The 24831-nt window shown below is 48.0% G+C and overlaps 1 protein-coding gene across 1 annotated transcript in view; it reads right to left on the bottom strand.

Moving 5' to 3' along the window:
• The window catches only part of TENM4 (teneurin transmembrane protein 4), a 388830-nt gene that overhangs the window by 79156 nt on the left and 284843 nt on the right, over nt 1–24831 (bottom strand). The window contains exon 15 of the mRNA XM_082659462.1: nt 19513–19729. Coding sequence (XP_082515588.1) covers nt 19513–19729 — 217 coding nt within the window. The remainder of the gene's footprint in view (nt 1–19512; nt 19730–24831) is intronic.

Genomic DNA, 24831 nt, shown 5'->3' with positions numbered 1-24831 from the left:
TTTAAAAAATGTTTATTTATTTATTTATTTATTTATTCGTCATCCATTTAATACACATCAGTGTATACATGTCAATCCCAATCTCCCAATTCATCCCACCACCACCTCCACCCCCCACCGCCACCTTCCCGCCTTGGTGTCCATACGTTTGTTCTCTACATCTGTGTCTCTATTTCCATCTTGCAAATCGGTTCATCTGTACCATTTTTCTAGGTTCCACATATATGCGTTAATATACGATATTTGTTTTTCTCTTTCTGACTTACTTCACTCTATATAACAGTCTCTAGATGCATCCACGTCTCTACAAATGACCCAGTTTCGTTCCTTTTTATGGCTGAGTAATATTCCATTGTATATATGTACCACATCTTATTTATCCATTTTTCTGTCGATGGGCATTTAGGTTGCTTCCATGACCTGGCTATTGTAAATAGTGGAGTCACGTGACTTGGGTTCAAACCCTAGCTCTGTCACAGCTCTTTGAGTCTCTGTTTTTTCATCCTCGTGCACAGGAAGCTCCATAAATGGCAGTGATCTTTATTGTCACTAAGGGTCTCACTGGAAGCAGGCATTCACGAAAGTGAACAGGATAGAGGGCACTTCCTCTCACCTGGCATTGGAGACAGGAGAAGGGCAGATGCTGGTGTCCCCTTGGAGTGGTTTCTAGAACTCGGCACTTCTCCCAACATCCCCCCTCCTATTCTCCCTCTATATTCCAGGCAACAAGCCATCTGCTTTTCCCAAACTTGCCAGTCAAATGTTGTTCAAAGCCTCTGTGTCTGTGCAATGTTCTTTCATCTGCCTCAGATATCATTCCTGTACCCCTCTCCCAACATTCTCATCCTTGAAGACCCAACTTCAAATGACGCCTCTTCCCTGAAGCCTTTCTTGACGCCCCTAATTAGAACTAGTCACTGTCTCTTCCAAAACCTGGCACAAACCCCTTGATACCCTACCACACTGTACATGTTCCTCCATTCCACTAGATCACCAGCTCTTTGAGGCCAGGGTCAAGGTCTATTTCCTTTTTTCTCTCTAGAGTGCCCAGGAATGCCTAACAAGTACGAGGTGATTGTTTAAAAAAGCAAAAACAGTAGGTTGGGTAAATAAGTGGGACAATTAGAGATCATCTAGAATGATGTTTTTTCAAATATTTCAGAAACAGAATCTTTTTAGCAGATGATATTTTATAAGGATCCCCAAGTGGAAAGCCAATAAAAACAAGATCTGCTCCAGATGAAGTAGGGGTGGGACCCGCTTTCCCCTTGGGGTGGTTCTGAAAGCAACTCTGTAGAGTCTTAGTTTCTGGAGAAGCCAGAGGAAAGCCAGCTGGAAAATCACTGAGTTAGTGGAAGACGACGAACCTGGGTCCACAGACGTCACGTTATTTGCTCCAAGCCACACAGGGAGGCAGGGGCAGAGCCAGGCCTTGAGTCCAGGCCTCACACTCGGGGTCCAACTCTAGACCAGTCTGTACACCACTGGCAATGGGTGGAAGTGAAGATGCTCACTGGTGTCCATGTCCTAAGGGATCAGGGCGCTGGGGAGACAGCCCTCGTGGACAAGACAAATCTGAGGCAAAGACGCAAAGGCTCTGTTGTCACAGTTCGGAAGGCTTTTTTCTGGCCTGGGGAAGAGCTAGTGATGAGGCCTGTGGGCATTCATAAAAAAACATCTCAAACTCAGCCTCTGCTTTATTAGGTACCTACATCTCTACCCTTTCTACAGAGGAAAGTGATAAGCTTTTCTCTGTTTGATGAGAAAAGCAATTAACACCAGGCTTGTAAGCAGCTGGGCTCCCCGGTGTCAGTTTGTCCTTTCTGAAGGCAAGAACAACTACCCACAATGCACCGAGCTCCTCACCCCACCTCCCCTCACCACACACAATCTGGTTAATGTTAACTCAGTCAGTGGTTTTCTTCCGAGGCCCTTGGTCTAAATGCAATTACACGGCAAACAAGTTAAGCGGGTGAGGCTCAGCAAAGACTCTCCATCCTGCTCTGAAGGTCTCCCGATATATTTACGTGAAATTATCTCTCCGCTAATGGGAAAGATTTATTCCGTCAATTGTATTCAGCCGGTACTGAGAGATGCTTTCTCTAATGGAGGAAAATTGAATTTCTTATCGCTGGAACTCTGTCCTTCCAGAGGATTACTAACAGATCTCATATCCTGGTGCTGGCTACTCTCCAGCCTCCTCCTGACATATGTGCCTTCAGATTCTGCCTGGACGCTAACCAGCCCTCTGGGGATGGTTTCCTTTGGGGGGCTGCCCTGGCTGCTGCCCCTCCTCCACATGTGGGCCAGCCTCCTCTGATTAATATCTCTTTGGGGATTTCCTGATAGTTGGGAAACATTAAATCAGCACCATTTGGCCATCACGTCGCCTCCACTTCAGCAACCCGGAGCAGATGTAATTTTAGCCCGGGCTCCTGTGGATTGCTTTGGATCCTGGAGAAGATTAAGTTGACTCCCGGTACCCCTGTGGGCCACAGAGGCCTCCTGCCAAAACAGGCATTTGGCTCAGGAATTAAGTCCTGGAGAAAAACACTTCCATCCTCCTTCCATTTGACCATGACTTTCAGTTGTCAAGAAAACCCAGTTCAACGTAAAGCCTTCCCTGGAACAAAGAAGGTGGGGAAGTCTGCTCTAGGAGACTTCCAGGAGGCCCTGGAAATGTGTCTCCTGCCACGTGTTTTTGTCCAGGGAGGTCTGAAGAGATGTGGCTGCTGGGTTTCCAAACATTTTCTTTCTTCATCCAGTTATTCAATGGAAACCACCAGTGGTGCCCTGGTGAATATTTAACAATTGGCTTGCAAAAGAAAAGTGGCTTTAATTTGTGGCATTTGCCTATTTCTGTGGTGTAAAGACTTCCACCACGGCCGATTTCACACTACCGATGAGATATCACGGCACCCAGAGTTGGGAAGAGATGGCTAGTAGGACACCAGTATATAACAGTATTTCCACCACAGAGAAACAAGAGACCTAAATAAACTCTAGAGTAAAGATGATGGTAAAACACAGCTAAATAACTAGAAAGTGATGAGTTTTGATTATTACCTTTGTTTTTAATCTAATTTGTTTAACTGTGATTTTATATAATTTAATTTTTAATAATAGTTGTGCTTAAGAAATAGCTTGTAGAACTCCTGAACATTTAATAAGCAGTCCCTGTGAGCTGGCATGAGCCAGCTTCTGTCCACCACAGAAACACTGACCCTCACACTAAGGGTCAGTGCATCTAAGAAATAGGTGCTGCTTTGACTGTGAAATTCCATAATGGAAGACTGCCTTGGTGAGAAATCACTAATGCAGGGTGCAAATCACTGTCACCAACTTGGCTTCCCAGCTGGCTCATATGAGCCTCTTATCACCAGTCCTATATTTGACGTGTTTTGCTTTTCCTCAGTCACTGTCTTGGCATATGGGGTTATTTTCTACTCATCCTTAGGGTCCCATCTAAGCTGTCATCACTTCAGTGAGGCTGTTTCCAACTCTTCCTGGCACAGCTAATCACCCCTCTGCTCTGCTAGGTTGCTCTAAACCTTCCAAGTATCTCTCCATGATGTGACTGTCATACAGTGACATCATTCACATTTACACAGCTAACTTATGTGCTTCCATCTCCAAGGGCTAGGTAAGCATGAGATATTCTCCCCAGGTGTTTATTAGGTGAGAAATGATCAAGTAACTGAAATTCAGAGAGAACAGACTTGCTCAAGGTCCTACAGCAAAGAACTCAATGGGTTGAACTGACACTCAAAGCTAGGACTCCTTACTTCCAGGTCCTTCCTCTTACTACTGTGTTATTCACCTGCACTCACTAAAATTCACTTAATTTAGAAAACGGGGCACCTACTCGAAGGCAAGCACTGTGCTAGGCCGCTGAGGCTATAGAACTACACGGATTACAGTCCCCGGCTGCTGCCTAGAGCTCACCAAAGCAAACGTGAAGTGCCTGAGCGTAGTTGTCTCTGACACCAGAGAGTCAACACATGGGTTTGGCATATGTCAGGCAGCTGGGCTACAAAACAAGCAATTAGGCTGGGTGAACTCTGCCAGGAAGGAGTACTCATGCCAGGCCAAGGGGGCGAGGCGTCAAACATGCTGGCCTTGGCCCAACCATACACTCAGGGCCCGACTGAGGTGCCCTGGCTGACGCCAGTGACAAGGGAGATCTGCCTGACTGCTTCCTGGGGACACCTGCCAGGTTTGGGATCAAGGGAGGAAAGTGTTGGAAAGACAAAACCACCGTGAAACAGAACCAAGCAAAGAAGAAACTCACCTCAGCCGCCCGTCAGGGAGAAGTGGAGGGGTGTGGTGAAAGAGCCCTGGGCAGGGGGTCCGTTCCCAGTTCTGACTCTGGTAACTAACTGTATGACCTTGGGGCATCATCTGACCTCTCTGGATTTCCATTCTCTCACCTGTCCGTGCAGGCTGAAGATTTTCTCAAACAGATGTAAAGTGGAATGTATGATGGTTTTAACTTGGTGCCCCTCAATCCAGCTCAAGCAGCCCTACTACACGTGGCTTCAGAATCCTAAGGGAGCTCATACAATGCTGACACTTATTTCTGAGTTGTTCCCTTTACATGGAACCTTCCACCCGTCCTCTTCACCTGAAAACCACCTGCTTAGCCTCAGGACCCACCTGGCGTGGTACCCTAGCACTCGCACTCCCTGGGCTGTCTCTGCAAAGACTCTGAGTGCTGTCATGCTACTGGGCAACCTTTTCCCCCCAGCAGATCACAAGCTCCTTGAAGACAAGGACCACATCCCCCTCACTGCTGGACTGCCAGCACTGAGCGTGGGAGATGCTCATTTCTTTCTTTTTTTTTTTTTTGGGAGGGCGGTACGCTGGCCTCTCACTGTTGTGGCCTCTCCCGTTGCAGAGCACAGGCTCCGGACGCGCAGACCCAGCGGCCGTGGCTCACGGGCCCAGCCGCTCCGCGGCATGTGGGATCCTCCCGGACCAGGGCACAAACCCGTGTCCCCTGCATCGGCAGGCGGACTCTCAACTCTCAACCACTGCGCCACCAGGGAAGCCCTGATGCTCATTTCTGAGTGGGCAAAAGAAAGCCTCTAGCAACACAAGGGTGCGCCCTGGAATTTGAATGCGTGGTGCAGAGTAAGCTCTTGATAAATTATTTACGAAATGAATAAAGAACTGATGTGTTTCTGTAACTGAAGATGAGAGAGATACCAGAGAACTCTGAGCTACTTGACCTTGACAGGGATATGGCTACGGAACAGAGGGCTCCAGGGGCTGGGCTTTCTAGTTGGTCACAAGTTGCATCCCAGGGCTGGGTTCCTTCCCCTGGAGGATCCACCCGCCTCTGCTTGTAGCCCTACTGCTTTGATGCTACAGCCTCCTCTTCTGTACATTTAAAGGTTTTGAAAACTTAAAAAAAAAAAAAAAAAAAAAAAAGAATGCCAGAAATGAAGTTAGATTTGTTATTCATTGTGTATCATACGAGCAGATAGAGGAAGATGAAGGAAGAAAAACTGCAGCTTGAACATTTTTTGTTATTAAATGGAGACAGCTAATGACGCTGGTATTCAGGAAACTGGAATAATCATTTGGGATCTATCTAGGCGGCGAAAGGTAACGTTAGCCTTTCTTTGCTTCAAGGTGTTTGTTACCGTGTGCCACTATTGGTTATGCAAATCACTCCTTTGCATTACATGCTTTAAACAGATTTCTATGCCAGACTCGTACCCACCCTTTAAACTGTTTTCTGCCAACTCATCTGACTGACTAGGGATCTTTCTAGCACCAACTACACTTTATCCAACATCTTATAAGAACCTTACTTGGGCCCAAAGAATCCCCACTTCACGGCCTGTCAAATGACCCCCATTCAAGTGGGGTCCCAGTCAAAGCCTGACCCTGTCCACTCAGTAGCTTCCAAGACCTTCTTTCTAGCCTGGCAACACGGGCCATTCTGTAGCCCTTTCTTCAGAGCTTTCCATCTTGGTCGCTCTGCCTCCGTTTCTTCAACCAGCTTTTCTAGCCTGTCGTCTTCCACCTGTGTACGTTTTCTTGGGAACCCACTAGTCATGACACGTGAGAAGAGACCTTCCTGATCATATCTCTTCACACTTCACACTTCCTGCAGAAGTGAGAAAATAAAGCCTCGGCAGGGGGTGGATTTGCCCATTCTCCTAAGAGTGGCTGGGGAGCCAGGATTCAAATTCAGGACTTCCTTTATTATCCATGAGAACTCAGGAAAGTCATTTCACCGCTCAGGCTACTTACCATCTGACACAGATACACACCTAAATAACAGAATCTCAATTTGTTTTAGCCGCCTAAAAAATCTGAGTTAACATCATCAGAGGAGGGCTCTGAAAACTATTTTTGATCACACACCCTTTCTGTAAACATTTCCTGAAGGCTCCATGGGTGTATTTATATTTATTAATAAATTGTACACACATGCTATCATCATTAGCTAATATTGGAAAGCATAATATACGCTTGGTGCAAGATTTAATGGACAAAAAATGAATATTTCAACTAGTCTTGATAATTTTGAATCTTTTGCTTCCCTTTTTGTTAGATCCGATGAGAATGATCACTACTGTTTTTAACTTCATAGTGGAGTTGAGGAAGACTCTGGACCAGGAGTAGGAATATCAGCTCTGCCGTTTGACTGCTGGCTTGTATTTGCACTTGTCATCTTTGATTGGTAGTTACTTTGCAAAATCCTTTTATGCCACTGGACCCCATGTTTTTTTTTTTTTTTTTTTTTTTTTTTTGCGGTACACGGGCCTCTCACTGTTGTGGTCTCTCCCGTTGCGGAGCACAGGCTCCGGACGCACAGGCCCAGCAGCCATGGCTCATGGGCCCAGCTGCTCTGCGGCATGTGGGATCCTCCCAGACCAGGGCACGAACCCGTGTCCCCTGCATCGGCAGGTGGACTCTCAACCACTGCGCCACTAGGGAGGCCCAGGACCCCATTTTTTATGTAAGTTTGGTTAAAGCTAGATTTTACACACACACACACACACACACACACACACACACACACAACACAGTCATGCTATAAACCAGTAAAGCTCTGTGAGGAGTAGATCCTCATCTCCCTCAGAACACCTCACACGCTCGTCCAGACACATAACCAACACTGGGACCAAGCAAATCAGAGAAAACCTGGTGTTCCGTACAAGTAGACAACCATTCTTTCTTATTTTTAAAGATAAAAAGTAAATGCAGACAGACGTCCTAATATTTTCTTCCTGTACCTCATGGACCACGTTGGGCAGCCGCCTTGGGACCACTGTACGGCACTAGAGTTACGATGGTGTGTGTCTGTGCTTTCTTTGTATGAAATAAACTCTAATATGCTATGTATTACTATATTCAAAAGCCAACTTCCAGCTGTGTTTCGTTCTTTATAACTTATTTCATCGCTCTTCCTATGTTTACTTTGTATGTCTTTCAATAACCTTAGGCCCAAACCAACAGAACTCGATCTAATCAGTTAACGTTTAATAACGTTCCGACTTATTGGTGGTCAGGGAGTTGGACCAGATCCTCTCTTGAGGCACCTTGCAAATCTAAGATACCCAATTTTCCAGACCTTACCACTGTCAATTTACCACATCATCAGTATCCCTGTGTCACCCATGTCATTTTCTGTAGTACCCATTGTTTCCACATAAAGTCCACACTCTTTAGCTTGGCATGTAAATACCTTCAGGATCAGGCCCCTGTCTGCCTCTCACATCGCAGTTTTCCATTCTCACATCCTGTGCTGCTACCATGTTAAATTACTTCTCATACCCTTGCCTTGGCATGCACTTCCATGCCTCCCTGACTTTGTCTATGTTGGTTCCTTTGCCTCAATGACTGTCCTCCCATTCCTACTAATCTCTCCTTGAAGGCCTGCCTCTCAGTGAAACTCTTCCCTATTTTCCAGGACAAAGAAGCCACCCCCTCCTTTGGTGAACAAAGCACAATGTACTTATCCCACTAAAGTGTATTCATCTGTTTAAACACCTTATCTTTTCTAGATTGTGAGTTCTTTGAAGGGAACAACTATGTCCATTTCATCTAACTCCGTGTTTATCACAGGAGTAGGTCTATTAGGATGCGTTCAATAAATGTTGAGTAAAGAAACAAATGAAGATCACATAAATGAATGAAAAAAGATGACAGAAAAATATGAATATAGTTATTTCACGTAGCCCAAAGTAAAAAATAGATATACATGGGTTGGGGGAAGAGAAACATAGATGAAGGCCAGGTAAATGAGAATAGGGTTCAGTTATTGGAACTTTAACTGAGCACCTACTATGTGCTATACACGGTGCTGGGTGGCAGGGAAGATATTTATTCATCCATTTTCTTACTTATGGAAATTACAGGACAACGGTGCCAGTAGTTTCTGTTTTATTTTCCATTGTATTCTTTTTAAAAAAATATTTGTTTATTTACTTATTTTGTTGTCGTTGTTGTTTTTGTTGTTTTGGCTGCTCCATGCGGCATGGGGGAATCTTAGTTCCCTGACCTGGGATCGAACCTGTGCCCCCTGCATTGGGAGCGTGGAGTCTTAACCACTGGACCGCCAGGGAAGTGCCCTCCACTGTATTCTAAGTAGTTAAATTACTAACAATAAATGAGACAGAATCCCTATGCATGAGGAACTCACCTTTTAGAATGAATATACTTTGACTTAAAAAAAAAATTCCTTGTATCTGGAAGTAAAGCTAGCATGGGGTAAAAAGGGGAGCTGCCTACAAGGTCATTCCAGTACGACATGCAAGCATCCCCACAGTTAGCATCAAGCACCAGGCCCTGCCCAAGTACCCTGACTCTGTTCTTCCATTTGGAATTCGGCTCAGCTTAGACTCCACCAGAGGCTTCCAGATCACTTGCTGGGTGTGTGGAATGAATGTCACAGGGAAGTACTCCAGTTCACGACAGAACAAGCTTTGCTCTTGGACTGTTTTGTGTATATCTGGGGAGCGGAAAGAAGAAATCCACAGACTTCTTCAGATTAACAGGAATTTAATGTTCAACTAGAAGAGTCCTTTGGGTGCCTGAGTCCAAGCCCCTAATTTACAGGTGAGATACGTGATCCCTAGAGATGGACAGAGCTTCCCCTCCATCACCCACTGAGGCTGAGGCATCGACAGGTCTGCTATGATGCTCTCACCCCACCTGGGGGCATCCAATGACAAGATGGCCTGGTAACTGCTAGTGGCTTCTGGGCCCTTAGGCCTGCCTCCTGCAGAGCCCAGAAGCCACGGTCCTGTGATCTCCTAACTTTCTGTGGTTGTTGAGCTACTTCAGACACTCAGGGAGCACGAGGTCCTGGGCCCCTGCTCTGCTCACTCAAGCCTGGGGGCAACTTGGCTGCTGAACGCTGATGCTTTGGGCTGAGTCAGCTGTTGCAGAAGTCATCTGGAATACTTCCTGCTGGCCAACGAAGGTGCACACAAGAACAGAGCCCACGACTGTTCAGGACACCGTATGTCCAGAGAAGTGAGTCCTGGTTGTGGCAAAGGAGAAACAGGACTGAGAGAGACCAGCCAGTGGAGACCATTTTTGAGGAGCAAAAGCCTCCTGATCCTGGGTGACAGGGCTGGCCAGGTCGGGGGACACGGCTCGGAAACACTGACCGTGTGCCTGGGGCCGGGGAATGTGAGTACATGTCTATATAGGCTGTTCTCTGGGCTATGCAGCCAGAGGACGGCCTCTAAGAGGACTCCTCAGCAGATGGCTTGTGTTGCTAGAAAAACTTGAAGCCGCTCTGCTAAAACGTGACTGCACACAGTGTCTCAGTGGACAAGTTCATTTCACGACCGTGTGCCCTGTCTTCCTGTCAGGGTACAGGACAGGTCTTGCTTCTTCCGGAAAAGGGAGACTTCGCTGCTTTACTCAGAAAGGGGAGACTAGGATGGACCACAATTAGACCCACTTCCTGGGGTGGGGCTAGTGCGGGGCAGAGACAGAAAAGAGCCGTGCAAATCCAGCTTGGCAGGCCGGACCTGAGGTGTAGAGCAACAGACAGGTGGCATTCAAGGGAAACAGTCCTTCCAGGGGCAGGGGAGGAGGACTGACAGGGGACAGGCAAGGTGAGGGAGCTCCCAGGGGCAGCTGGATGTGGATGTCCTGTGTGTCACCAGGTAACGATGCCCAGGTTCCTAAGCAGAGCACGGGTGGATCTCCAGACCCAGACATGGCAGCGGTGGGAGCCAGGTAAGGGGAGGCAAGACTTGCATCCTCGGGGGGCAGGGCTAACAGGCCGCTCATATCAGGGACTTACGGATAGCAGGCGAGTTTGGGATTCTGGGACAGGACAGAAACCCATTGCCAGAGCTGGCACATAAAGGGTCAGGCAGAGGAATGGTAGGAGGACTGGAGGCTGAGCTGCTGGGGTTGCTCTAAGCCCTCCTCCTCAGGTTGGGGTTAGTCCTAGAGGCCTGCAGGCTAGACCCACAGGGTAGAGCCACAGGGCCCCCCTGTGGTGGGAGGAGGTGGAGGCAGGGGAGGGCGGGTGGGCAGGTCTCTCCCCGGCTAGAATACTGCCCAGAGGTAGCATCGCCTCCCCACAGCCCCGCACCGTGGAGCTCGCTTAGAGCCAGCTCTTGACGCCTCCAGGATTGGACTGGGGTGCTGGTTAGACTCATTGCAGAGGTGTTTGGTACGTCCTGACCCTATATTCTCCATAGAGAACAATATTAGTGATGCGATGCGTGGCCCTCCTATATTTTAACTTCTCATTGCTTGAAGTTTATCAGTGTTGGATGGAAATGCAGAAAGTCCTTGACTTACAGACACTGGAATTACTACTTGAGAGCCTCACTTAGGACTCCAGGCTCGCCAGGACTCAGGCCCTGCTACTGCAACACTGAGCCAAGAGTTTTTTATCTGGCCTCAAAGTCTCCTCTTCAACCACAAAGGACTGCCCATCTCAAAGGTCTGTTCACCCCTGCCTGCCACAGTGCCAGGGCACTTGCATCAGTTATAGAACTAAATTAATGCTTCGGGCTAAGATTCTCATTTCTCTCCCAGTTCCTACGGTGACACTAAAACCTATACGAATACAAATGCCCTTGCCAATGCGAACACTAACTCTTGCTGTAAGTGATAACAGCCACTAACATTCATCCAGTGCTTACTACTCTGACACATAAGTGTTTTATATCTCCTTCAATCCTCAGACATCCCCACGAGGTACCAATTATTATCCTTATATGACAGATGAGGAAAGTGAGGAACAGAATGATTAAGGGACTTATCCCAGGTCATACAGCTGGCAAGGGGTAGGGCTCAAATTCAAGCCTCGCTACCTGCCTCTGAGGCCATGCTCTGGAGCACTAAGACCTGCTGCATGTTAGCTTTATACTGTGTTGTACAGTATTAGAAAGAAAGTCAGGGCCAGCTGGGGTTGTAGAGTTGTAGCAGCACCATGTTGTACAGATTTCCAAGCTGAAGATGTGGAGGTGGGAACATAAAAGACCTAGCAGAGAAGAACAGAGACTCAGCACATGGGCTCTAGGACCAATCAGCTTGGCTTCAAATGCTGGCTCTGCCACTTACAAGCCGTCTGTCCTGGGCCAGGTTACTCAACTTCTCTGTGCCTCAGTTTCCTATCTGTAAAAGAAGGGGCATGAATTCCCTATGTTATATGGTTTCAGGGGAGATGTAAAGGTGTTACTAATTATGAAACTTACAAAGCATTTCAAATAATGCCTGACACATAGAACATCCTTGGTAAATATTCGGTGTTATTACTGAACGTGTGCTCTGCGCCAGCCATTGGGCTTCCCGAGTATTTTATCTCATTTAATCTTCCAAATAACCTGCAGGGTGAGAATGAGTAACCCCTCATTCCAGATGAGGAAACTGAGCCTCGCTCACCCAAGGTCGCTTGCTCTCACTTGCCCAAGAACTTGAATGCAGGGCCTCTCCCTCTAAACCCCGAGTGGTTCCTGCTTCCGCGCTGCATCGTCTGCTAATGCTTCCTGTGATGGACAGCTAGGAAGAAGCTCAGGCTACAAAGCAAACAGATCGTAATTCGGTTTTGGAATCAATAAAGGGATGATCAAGTGGCAGAGGAGGACTTGTTAGCTGCTCATCAGGATGATGTGAGAAGCTGCTGCCCGCATCCTGAATTAAATCACCTAGTTGCTTTATCATCATAAACATTCATTTCAATGCGGGGAGGGATTTTTTTTTTTTAAACCAACATGAATAATATATAATGGTTGACATTTTGGAGGAAGCAGGTTCTTTACCTTCTTCCATCTTCCATCAGGGTAATTTATCATTGTCTTTCTTCCTGGCCCCCTTTTTTAAACTGATGGGGTAGCCTGTCAGTTCAGCTTGTTCTGAAAACGCAGGAGTATAATTCAATAATAAATTCGCTCAGAGGCCAGCTGTCAGGAAGCTGGTGTTTATATGAACTCCATTAGATGACCTCTATTGCTCAGACTCTCGGAGGGCTATATGAGGGCTGTCTTAAGGCCTGGGGCGGGCCGAGGAGGGTAGAGTGGCAGGCAAATGCATTTCTGGAACTGCTCTGTCACCGACACTTGCACATGGCTTTAGATCTGCAGTGGGCTGACGAAAAATTATATTGCATACATGATCTTTCCCCCCTCTTTTCCATTATATTTTTCCTCTTGTAACCTCCTACTTCCAAAATTCTCGGAAACATTGTGGCTTTATAAAGGGTCTGAGAGAAATTCTAAAGGCTGACATGGTATCAAGGTTATTTCACTTCTGTTAGTGGCAGTTTTAAGTCCTGACTGAGGTGACATGCCCTAATCTGGTCAGTGCACAGGCGAGGGGCAGATTTTTCTGTTTCTTCCCCAAACTACCATTCTGGTCTCAGAGCCCCCTCTGTTCTTCTTTTTCCTCCATGGCCCCTCTGCACACCAGGATCATATCATACTAGATTCCCTGAGACCCTCCTGGTTTCAAACATTAGAGCATGTCTCTTGACTTTTGGTTTGGAAAATACTGTCACCGTAATTATGCTCCGGCCACATTAAAATTCTCTTGGTTCTTTGATTATCATGGAAAGTCATGCTGGTTCCTCAGTCTAGAATGAATTTTTAAATCCTGTTCAACTGAAACCCACGATAAGCAACATACCCTATTCAAGGGTACACACCACACACGCACGCGTCATGAAAGACATATCCTTTTAGAGTGCTGCACTGATATTTTCTATTCCACTGTACACTATTCCATTTAAGTTTACTTCTTAAAAAAATAGTTTCGACCCACTACTACATTGACTTCATGATGTGCTAACAGGTTGTTGTGACCTGAAATGGGATAAATAATGTTTCAGTGGCTAACCCTCCTCACTGAAATCTTTGTTTCAGGCCAAAGGCCATCTCCTGCCAGAAGTCTTATTTCATTAGTTCATTTGTTTGTTTGCTCATTCATTCTCAAAACCAAACATTCACTGCGGCCTGTTCTGAGCCAGGCCCTCTGCCGGGTGCTGGAGAAACAAAGATGGGCCAGGTACAGCCCCTGTGCTGTGGAGCTCAGGGACCTGGATTTGCAGTGGGAGTGATGGCCCCGCCTTTGAGCTCTCAAAGCACTCTCTCTCTACTCTGTTCAAGCACTCAGCAGTAGCTGATTGGCTGACGCACTGATTCATCCACCATTCATTGTGGTTTAGTCTGTGCCAATCCCTCTGCTAGGCACTAGGGATTGAATGACCAACGAGGCATGGGACGCACAAGGAGGCCCCAGTGTAATGGGGTCAGATGCACATCTTCTTGCAGGCCTAGTGCAGGGTAGGTGCTGTTAATATTTACCAAATGGAGTGTGGCAGTTCTGTCCCTCTCTGCACCTGCCCATTCTCTCCTCTCCATAGGATCTGACCCTCTCTATACGATACGATACTCTGCCTCCTTTGAGACGAATACTCTGGTCCATCCCTCCTTTTTCTAAAGTCCCCCTGACTCCTGAAGTCTTTTCTTTTTGGGTTCAGTGTGCCCTGTGGCTGACTTTGGTAGCAACCTGCCCACATCCAACCACTTGCCTGAGTGAGCTGATAACCTATTAGGATTCGAGGAGCCCAGAGAGACTTGACAACATCACATCCTTCCTCTCACCAGTACAGTGTCCTCAAACATGTTCTGAACTGGTAGTAAGTAACTTGGAGGTGGTTCTTCCTCTTCCTATAATCTGCTACCCTGTCTAGCAGTGGCAATCCACAAGTATTCACTGAACTGATCTGTCTGCCCTGTGTCCAGCTCTTTCGACCCAGTCAGTCCTTACCAAGAGATACAACCAAAGTTGTGTAACGGGGAAACAGCTGCCTTGAGTGGTCTTAGAGGAGGAATTGTCTCACACTGCCCTCACTTTCCCAGCTGTCTAATCCCAGGTTCCACAGTCTGGGTCCTGTTATCTGTCCTCCTAGTATGGACAATCCAGCTGGGGATCCTTCTTCTTCCACCTGCAGACCTGAATGGTTCCTCCCCTCCCACACAAGTCTCCGTAGAGGGCACCCTGCGTTGTATTCTCCCCATGAATCCAGGGGAGGGACAGGTGCCTTCCACTAGGCAGAATGGCTCCAGGCACTCAGGCCAGGGTGGAAAGATGGTATTCAAGCCACCTGATCTGGTGATGGTGGTTCCCCTGCCTGTTTTTTCCCTCCTACTTTAGACCTACTTGAGATCAGCTGAAGTCATTCATATCTCTGTCACTTTATGTGGAGCTGAGCACAGCAGTGGCAGAGGGTCAGAGAGAGCTACTGCATTCATTAAACCTGTATTAAACACCTGCTCTGGGCCAGGCATTGTGCTGGGCTCTGGGGACACAGACGAACCAGACAGGGTCCCTGAGGGAGGTCTTCCTCACTCTAAGTCCATCTGGCAGTACTTCTACTTTAGTTCTGAGTCAAGCTCTGGGCTTTCCTCCAAGAAGTCCAGCCCAGCCCAGCCAAGAGCCCACTCTGCTTGGCTGGGGCCCTCACATCCTGGGGTTCCGTTGCCCATCCTTCCCTGAGGGCTACCCCTGCTCTAGTGCCTCTGACACCAGCTGAGGTGCTGCACAGAAGCATGAGGAAGCCCCCATATAACTGCTGGTGTCATGTATGCATCTGGAGAACCTCTGCTTCCTCATCCCTGCCATGGTCAGGCCTCTGAGGAAAAGTATTCTGGGGAGAGCCCTGGGCGCTGAGGACTGGCTGGCTTGCTTTCCCCACAGAAGGGTGCTCCGGTCAGTTCCAACTGGCACTGAATTCCTCTCCCTCTCATGGTTGGTCCCAGCATGCCTCATACTTGGGTCTCCCTGAGTCAGTCACACAGCTGGGAAACTGCAGAGTAAAGGAGCTGCACCCCGGGGGCTCCTTGCTGGGCTCAGAAACGCCGTTGGGTCTCTGGGTGACAGCCTGCTTCTTGGAAGAGCCTGTTAAATGGACTCCCGTTCACACTATACAAATTGTGGTGCAGCCTACGGGGTGCAGGAAAATACGGGGTTTTTCTGTCCCACAGGCTTGTTATTGTTAAACACAGGCACAGAGTCAGGTTGGCCTGCCCATCAGGAACCCTGCTCTCTGGAGAAGGGCCACTGGACTCCTCCCTAACAGGAATCCCGGCTGACAGCTGCCTCACAGAATGCTGCCGTTTCCCTTCCTCAAATAAGGATTCAGCAATCCAAACCTCGTTCCTCTCTAGGTGGCAGCTGGACTTTCCTCTCAAGTTTCACTTCCAATCAAGGAATTAGAGCTGGAAGCTCTTTCTAACATCATCACCTCCATTCTCACGTTCATCATCATCACCACCATCGTCACATAATTAGCAAACATTTTTTGTGTGGCCAGTACTAGTCTGAGACTTCATGTACTTTTTGTTTTTTCATTTAATTCTCACGACAACCCTGCACAATAGACATTACTACCCTGCTCTTACGATGAGGAAATTGAGGCTCAGAGAAGTTAAGGAATTTTCACATAGCTATAAAGTGGATGCAACAGACTTCACATCCAGGTCTTGGCTATTTTCACCAGACCATGCTGCTGCCATAAAAGCCACCATTTACTTATCACGAATGTACCACGCCCTGTGCTAGGTGCTTTATCTCAGTGAATCTTTTCAATGGCTTTCATGAAACGATTACTATTATTGCCAGTTTATCTTTGGAGGCAGGTACACAAAGGTTCAATCATTTCCCTGGGGCCACACTGAGCTAGTAGGAGGTAAAGCCAAGATTCACACTCCGGGCGCTTTTTATGATACCACATTCCTTCATACGAGAGGAAAGAAAGCAACAACCCAAACCTGGCAACTGATTTCACTTTATCCCAAAGATGCAAATAAGCCCTGTATTACGGGTTCAGAGCATGACGATAGAATCCAAGCAGGCAGTCTAACAAGAAAAGCATCTGCTGTCTTGTGTTTGTGGGTTTCCAGTCACTTGGGCTTGTTTTACATAAAAATCTGTTTGGGGATACTTAGTAGTGAATGATAGCTGCTTCTTCTGAATCTAGATCAGTGAGGAGCAGGGGCATAATGATTCAGGAGAATAACAGGTAAAAGGAATTTTAACAGTAACATTTGGAAGCTTCTGTTATCCATTCGTTTTAGAGCAAATACTCTATTCCGGGCCCTGCCCTAAGTAATATAGGTTTGGAGAGATGAATGGTCTCTACTTTCAAAGCATGTTATTTAACTGAAGGTGACAGATATATAAACAATCATCTGGGGGCTTCCCTGGTGGCGCAGTGGTTGAGAGTCTGCCTGCCAATGCAGGGGACACGGGTTCGTGCCCCGGTCTGGGAAGATCCCACATGCCACGGAGCGGCTGGGGCGTTTAGCCATGGCCACTGAGCCTGCGCGTCCGGAGCCTGTGCTCCGCAACGGGAGAGGCCACGACAGTGAGAGGCCCGTGTAACGCAAAAAAACCCAAAAACAAACAAACAAAAAATAAAAACAATCATCTGGGAGCTGACTTCTACACCTGCTTCTTCTACTAATCTGTAATGTGATTTTAACAGATAATTTAACCTCTCTGGACTCTGAATCCTCAGTAGAAAATTAAGTAAAATAGATAATGTATCCATCCATCCTGTGCCCCACTGTCCCTCCCCATCGCTCCCCTCTCTCCTTCTTTCCTTCCAACTCTTCAATGTTCAAGGTATATATCGATATATGCATATTTATCTGGAGCGACTACTAAATGCTAAAATGAGTGAGAGGCAGTCCTGTCCTGGCAGACTCAGTTTAGAGGGTTAACAGACATTTACATATTCACTATATTAAGCCCTTGTCCAGAGCCACATATCCATCAGTGGCAGAGGCAGGATCTGAAACACAAGTTGGCTGGACTCCAAGGCCTATACTCTTTTCTCTCTGCTGAGCGGTCCATTTCTCCCAGTACAGGTTTCTCAAGTTCCCCACTTGACAGGCTCCTTAAGGCATGTCAGACTGGGAGAAAGGATACTGAAATCCTTGGGCGGGGGCCGCGTGATTCCTGGCACATAAGCAGCAGGCTTGGTGAGTGACCTGAGGACACTCAGGGATCACGGTCCCTGTTGGTACTTATTAGGATGGCATGGTAAGGGCACCCCAAAACAGAACAGCCACTGGCAGCCAACCAGCCATAGCCCTAATCAGATTCCCTAACAGGTCCAGTGAAGAAAGGGTGAGCAAGTAATAGTCCCCTTGGTCGGAGTAATATTTCTATCTCCAGTTGACTAAAAGAACTCACACCATGGGAAGGCCCACAAGCATACACATAAAATCACACAATTGAAGGAAAGAGCAGAAGCTCCCTACCCAGAGACGAAAGCGGTATTTCTGGCCAAGATAAACGAATAGGTTTTTCCTCACTCTGTTTCTGCTCCTGGCTCTGCCACTTGACTAGCCTGTGAATTGGGGAAGATCATGTAACCTCTGAGGTCCTCAGTATTCTCGGGGTAAGCTGAAGGGACTATAAAGTACCTTCATCCCTAAAAACGTTAAAGTTCAAACGCTTTGACACACTCTTGCTGGGCTCAGAGAACTCCCCCGACTTCACTTTTCCCCTCTTGTCATTGCTCCTTGTGAGGAAGGGCTGGGGCAGTGGAAAGCATGGGCCCTGGAGTCCCAGCTCCATCATGTCCCAGGAGCGAGCCTTCTCCTTGGATTCCCAGTTACTCTCTGGGGATCATAATACTGCCTTCTAGGGAGACTCCCCAGGAGTCCTTCTTAGGTCCCCACTCGGCCCCCTTACACATTTTCCTGGATCCAACTTCTGTGTGCTCATGGTTTCATCTACTGCTTGTTTGTTGATGGCTCACATATCAAAAACCCCAGCCCTAACCTCTGTGTGAGCTTCAGGTTTGCTTCTGAACTACAAACAGACATTTATTCTTGGGTGTTCTACTGAGGTGAGTCCGTTCCTTGCCCTCGCCAAGCATCTGAGTGAGAGACTCCTCTCTCCAGCATCCCTCAGACCCAGCAGAGGATGAATCCCTGCTGATTTCCCTCTTTAAATAGAACTGGGGATGTCATTCATTCTTCCCTTCCCTCATCCCTACCACATCGTCCCCTCAGGGCAGGAACTCTCTTGGCAGAGAAGTCAGGAACATAGAAGGCACACAGTCTGTGCTGAACTGAACTGGGCTGACTTTTAAAGAAAGCTCTGTGTGCATGAGGTATCACTACATTGGAAGACATTCAAAATAAGTTATCATAAATCCCTCCTTCTTGGATACGTTTCCCAAGTTCACAGACCCTGATCTGGGGAGCAGAGAACAGACAGCTGCCTTTTGCTGGCTCCTGTACACTTTTATGCCCCTGGGTCTTTGCACAAGCAGTTTCCCCACCCTGGCACACTCTCTCTCCCTTGCTGAGCTATTTCTCATCTTTAAGACTCAGTTCTTAAGTCTCGGCCTTCCCCCACCCAGGAGCACCTTCTCTATGCTTCCAGAGTACCCTGGGGGCATATTTCTGGTCTATCACAATGGAACAATTTTTTGTCCCCTTAGTGGGCTGTGAGTGACCAATGGGCAGGGACTGTGCTCCACTCATCTCTGTGCTTCCAGCACAGGACCTGGCACAGAGTAGACCTCAGTAAAAACCTGTCCAATAGACGACACCACTGAACGCTTGTGAGAGAACGCATGGGCGTATGGCCTGGAGTGCCAGCAGATGCACCCCACCCCAGCCTAACAAAATCTCCCGGACATCAGCTCTGAGGGATGATAGTGTCAAAGCTTTCAGCCCATCTGGAGACCACAGAATCAGTAAGCGCTGACTGCAGAGTGGGTATTGATCCAAGATTCCCCTTGGACCTTTGATTTCCCACTCTCTCCATCTATCACCCAATGAGGACAAAAAAACTTCACTCGTAAAAATTCCAAACGCCCTGGATAGCAGTTTTCTAAACATGGGTACCTGAGGCTGCTTCCCTGCCTCCCCTGCCACTCCATCAGGAGCCTTCAACGCCCACCCTCCTGGCCCCCTCCCACTCCCATCCACCCACACGTGGCCCTGGAGGTGAGCCACGCCCCCTTCAGAGAACCACGGCCAGAGCTGGACTCACCCTCCATCAAAGGGGTTCTCCCCGGGGATGATGTGTGTGCTGTCCCTGCCCACGAGGAACTTGATCCGGTCGTAGAAGGAGCGCAGGTTCTGCTGGGACACAGGGGCCTGTGTCTCCTGGATGATGTCCAGAGGGTCGGGGGAGCCCAGGCACAGCGGGCTGCCGTGACAGAGAGGCTGGAGGCAGCAGTCGGGGTCCATGCAGTCCACCAAGCCATCTGCAGGGGTGACAGAGCGTGACGTTTATATGGCTGTGTTCAATCAGCATCGTTTGTCCACAGAGCCTTCCTTCATTCACTTCTCTATTTTCCATTCATTGGAAGACTTTATTAAGTGTCTGACAGAAGCCAAGGGCTTCGCTGGGCACCAAGTAGATCCAGGTGTGAGATCGGGGGGCCGCCTACTAGCCTAGCAGGAGAGACAGACAAGTCAGTGGGCAGCGAGACGTGTTTTTCTGTTTTTTGTTTTTTTTCAGAGAGGGAGGAGGAATTATATATATGAAGGCCCAGAGGTGAGAGAACGACACACTGAACATTTGAGTTGATAAATTCAAATGCTGGGCTCAGAAGGTGAGGGGAACAGCAAAAAATCAGGCTGTGAGGTTGGCAGGAGCAAACAGCTGGGCCTCCTGGACCAGGTTAGGGAGTTCGCATTTCACCCTCTGGACAATGGGAGCTACTGAAAGGTGTTAAGCAAGAGGTGATTTTATCTGAAAGTCACTGCATTGCTGAAAGAGCGTCCCCTGTATCGTGGCGAGGGGAATGAAGGGGGCCCAAGGCAGAAGCTGGGGGCTGCATGGAGGCAGTGTTGCTGAGATTACACAGGAGGAAAATAATGGTTCCTGAGACTAGAGCAGTGACAGTGGAGACTGAGAGAAGAGGACGGTTTGGAGAGACTCTCAAGAGGTGAGACCTGGCGACTGACGGGCTTCGGGGGTGAGCAAGAGGCAGTGCTGGTGGAGGCGGTGAAACGCCCAGCATCTCTCCCGGCCTCGATGCAAATGTGTGGACACCCAGCTCTGCCTTCTGGGTGAGAGGGGATGGTTTCAGATCACCCGCCAAGCTGCCATTAGCAGAGAATTCTCTCTACCACATGGGTGGATTTCTTTAGGGCTGAAAATTACATTACAGCTCCCAGCTTCCCAAAGTGCAAAAAAGAAATTCCACCAGGCCACAACTTTTTGGTCTCATTATCCCAAAGAACTTTTACAGGCACCCCATAGAATAGCTTAAAATAGATGACAAACCCAGGGATTAGAGGATACTGCCCAAAGCGGGGGACAGGGAAAAACGCCAGTCTGTGTGCTCTGTAGGGAGAGAACAGTCGAAGCACATGTGTTCCTCTGTAGGCTGGAATTCTGCCTCTCCTGCTTACCAGCTGTGTGACTTTGGGCAAACGTCCTCACCACCCTGGGGGCATGGATCCTGCTCTGGTCATCTCTGTTGTATCCCCAGCACTTACTACAGGTGTTTAAAACATGACTGTTACATAAATAAATGAAAGAAAATTGAATGAATGAATTGACAAATGAATCAAGGGGACGAAACCAAAGGACAGTCCATAAAAGGCAGAAGACCATTATCTTCACTCAATTCAATTAAACAGTGTGGTACGGTGGGAGGGTGGTGAGGCTCAGAGATTGTAGCTCAAGCCCCAGAACTGCGCCTAAGAATGACTCTGGGTGAGTTCCTGTGCTTCATCGCTCTGAGGCCCCATCTCCTCAACACGGACATACTCCCTCACTTCTGTCTCCGTGGGTTTACAACGCAGATGCTGCCCACCGGAATACTGCATATGCATTGGTTAGACCGGGTGCCCTACCCACACAGGCAGCACTCCTAAGCCTCCTTTCTGGCCTTGGGATGTTGTGGCCTCAGGCAAGCTACCCGACCTCCCCGAAGCCCAGTTTTTTTCTAATAAATTAGGGCCCCAAATCCCTTGTCTTTCTCTCCCAACTTCTGCATGGTATCCAAGACCTTTTACGCTATGCCCTCCTTGAGGGCAGCACAGTGGTAAAGAGTATGGGCTCCAGAGCAGGACTGTCTGAGGCGAAATCCTGGCTCTGAAACTTACTACTGTGTGACCTTGGGCAGGTTACTTAAACTCTCTGGCCTCAGTTTCCCACATCTCTTACAAGTGGATTCTTTTTTTTTTTTTTTTTTGGCCACACTGCGGGGCACGTGTGATCTCAGTTTCCCAACCAGGGATCGAAACTGCGCCCCCTGCAGTGGAAGCGTGAAGTCTTAACCACTGGACTGCCAGGGAAGTTCCACAAGTGGATTCTAAGACTGTTACTTAAGTATTTTTTTACATAAGTGAAAAACATAGTGTGTGTCCCCCAATCTAGCAGAGAACCTGACACGTAGTAAGTACTTAATAAAGGTAGTTCCCTTCCCGACCCTGACCCTAGAACACGGCTCACCAAAGTGTAGGGCTGCATCCTGAGATGTGGAGGAAAGGGATTAGAGCTCCACTCCAGCTCTGTCCTGGGTCCTACCTTGTGGCTCCTGTCCCAGCTTCCAGATATACCAGCTAACTGCCTCGCCAAGCACCTGTTTTCTCCTGCAGTCGGCGGGCTCCATCACACATTCTCGGGCTGCCCCTGTCAGACATTGCTTAAGCACATAATTACAGCCCAAGCTGAGGGTTATTTGCATTCTGCTATTGATGTTAGCATGACAGATTCAGCTGCTGCATCCATAACTCTGCAGAAATGCTCCATTATTCAATCCCGGCGGCGAGCAGGGACGCTGACCATTAAATCAGCGAGCACAATTGAAGGGCTGCGAAAAGTCATGGCTAATTTGAAGTTTTATTAGCTCTTGCCTGCTCTTGTTTACCACCGAAGCGGTCCCTGGAAACCAGTCTTTTACCTCTTTATAAACACTCGGCTCTGTGGCACCTTGGAAGAACTGCTTCCTGTTCTCTGGTCCTGGTTGGAAGGATAGACAGGAATGATTGCTAGTATTATTAATTTTTGTATTAAATGATGATGATGATAATCACGGCTGCCACCTACTGAGTGCCAGGCATTGTGCTAAACGCTTTACAAGGAATGTTTTCAAGGAATGTGTCATTGAATCTTCCCAACCCTACGAAGCAGCCACTGTCGCCACCATCACTCCCGCTTCAGAGAGAATGAACCAGAGGTTCCAAGTGGTAAAGTAACTTGGTCAAGGTCACACAGTCAGTGACGAAGGTGACTCAGAATTTGAACTCAGTTCTTTCTGAAAAATAAAAGGTTCTCTGGGGCTTCCCTGGTGGCGCAGTGGTTGAGAGTCCGCCTGCCGATGCAGAGGTCATGGGTTCGTGCCCCGGTTTGGGAAGATCCCACATGCCGCTCCGCCTGCGCGTCTGGAGCCTGTGCTCCGCGGCGGGAGCGGTGAGAGGCCCGCATACCGCAAAAAAAAAAAAAAAAAAAAAAAGGTTCTCTGATCCTGAAGAGACTTTTAGGAATGATTTCTTGAGTGGGAAACGTGAATATACGAGTGTTGCTGAAATGCTACCCTTCTGTGGTCTTTCAGTGGCCTGGGTGACCTCCACCACTGCACTCATGTCCCCGTATTGTAACTCGAATTTTCTCTGTCTCGCTCCCCACACAATGAGCTCTTGGAGAAGAGCTGCTGCCCGTCTACACCTCCCTATGTTGACGCTCCCCTATCATTCATTTGGCAAATATCTGCTGAGTCGTAAATGTGGGCTAAACCTCCACTAATAGAAACCATCATATTTAAATGAGATACATATTTTAAAAATGAGTAGGGCCCACAAAATTCTTATCAAAGTCTCAGTTTATGAGACCAGCTTCTGTGCAAACCCCTCTCTGTTATTTTCAAATGCAGCATTAAGGCAGCCTGCAGCAGGGCATATGGCTGCTCTACGGTAACAGAGACCCTTCCACGGTTTCAGTTTCTTAGGCATAGATGACAAGTTTTAGAAAAGTTGTAGTAAGAGGAAAAAGTATGTTCTGAGGACAGAAAAGTAAATTTGGGGGTAGATGAGAAATCAGATTAGAAATACATCAATATATGGTTTTCGAGATTCTCTGGGTCTGGCTAGTTTGGAGACATTTAGATTTTCCAAGCACTTCTTATCTCACTTAATTGTATATTACACACACACTGGTTGACTTACAAAATGTTCATGTTTCCTGTATTTACTGTTCCCATTGGGAGACCCTTGTTATCACAGGAGCAAAAACAAAACCCAAAAACCCGTCAGGAAAATAGGGAGGATTTTTCCTTTATTTCCTTCGAAATTTCAATAAAATCCTCCTATACCCTAAACTCAAGCTTTTGGGAAATTACATTCCCCTCCCCCCCACCCCGAGATTTCCTTTCTCCTTGAACTTCTGAAGGCCTCCTCTCTCTCCTTACATGGTGAAAGTGAAGAGGGGCAGATGAAAGTGTCAGGCTCCCGGAGGGTAGGAGGGGCAGCAATGCCACGCCCGGCAGGCAGTGGCCTCTGGTGCCGTAGGGGGGTGGGAGAACGAAACAGCCAGAAAAAAGGCAGAACAGAGATTAAAAAGAAAGACGAAGAAAAAGGAAGGAAGGGAAGAAGAAGAGAAAAAAAAAGAAAAAAGGGGCCAGGTCTCCGGGGCACTAAATGAATACTGCAGAGCAGTTCTTGTGCTTGTGACCCTTGAACATGAAGCCCTCCGGTGCTGAGATGCCGCACGGTGCGTGGAGCGCTGGCTTCTGCTAACATTTCCACATACGTCCTATGCTACCAACTTGAGAATGAGGGCCACACCGTTTCCTGTTGCCTCCCTCCTCAGCACCCACCCTGCTGGTGGGTGTCAACTGACCTTGGAGAGCGGCAAGTGGAGAAAAAAAAGCCAGGCTAGAAGCCTGAAGGCAGGGTTCCATCCCTGAGTCTGTCACTCTCTAGCCGTGAGACCTTGGGCACATCCCTTCCTATGTCTGAGATGCAATGTATTCACGTCAAACCAGGATAATAAGCTCTGGCAACCTCTCAGGATTGCTGAAAGTTTCCTGGGTCGTGAAGAGTAGATCCGTAATTCAACGAAAGAAGTCTTGGAGTCCTTCACCCTCTGCAGACGGTCGCTATGGCACAGGAATGAATGAAGTCCTCTGCCATCAATTGCGGTGCTGACTAGTGGTGGCTTCCTATTCGTGTTGTGACCTTAACAGATGCCAGGGAGTGGTGGGACTTTGGGTGACCATCTCCCCTGGTGGCTGGCCTGCTGGAACTTTCACAGGAAGTGACAGGCGGGCACGAGAGTTCTATTGTAGGTGGTGACTCAGCTGGCCTTCTCATCTTTACAAAAGAAGACACTGGGGTCAGGTTAGGTGATTTA

This window comes from Grampus griseus, assembly GCF_964374135.1.
Source record: "Grampus griseus genome assembly, chromosome: 8".
In the NCBI taxonomy this organism is placed as follows: Eukaryota; Metazoa; Chordata; class Mammalia; order Artiodactyla; family Delphinidae; genus Grampus; species Grampus griseus.
Note: the sequence above shows the minus strand (reverse complement) of the source record. Positions and strands in the feature narration are given on the sequence as shown.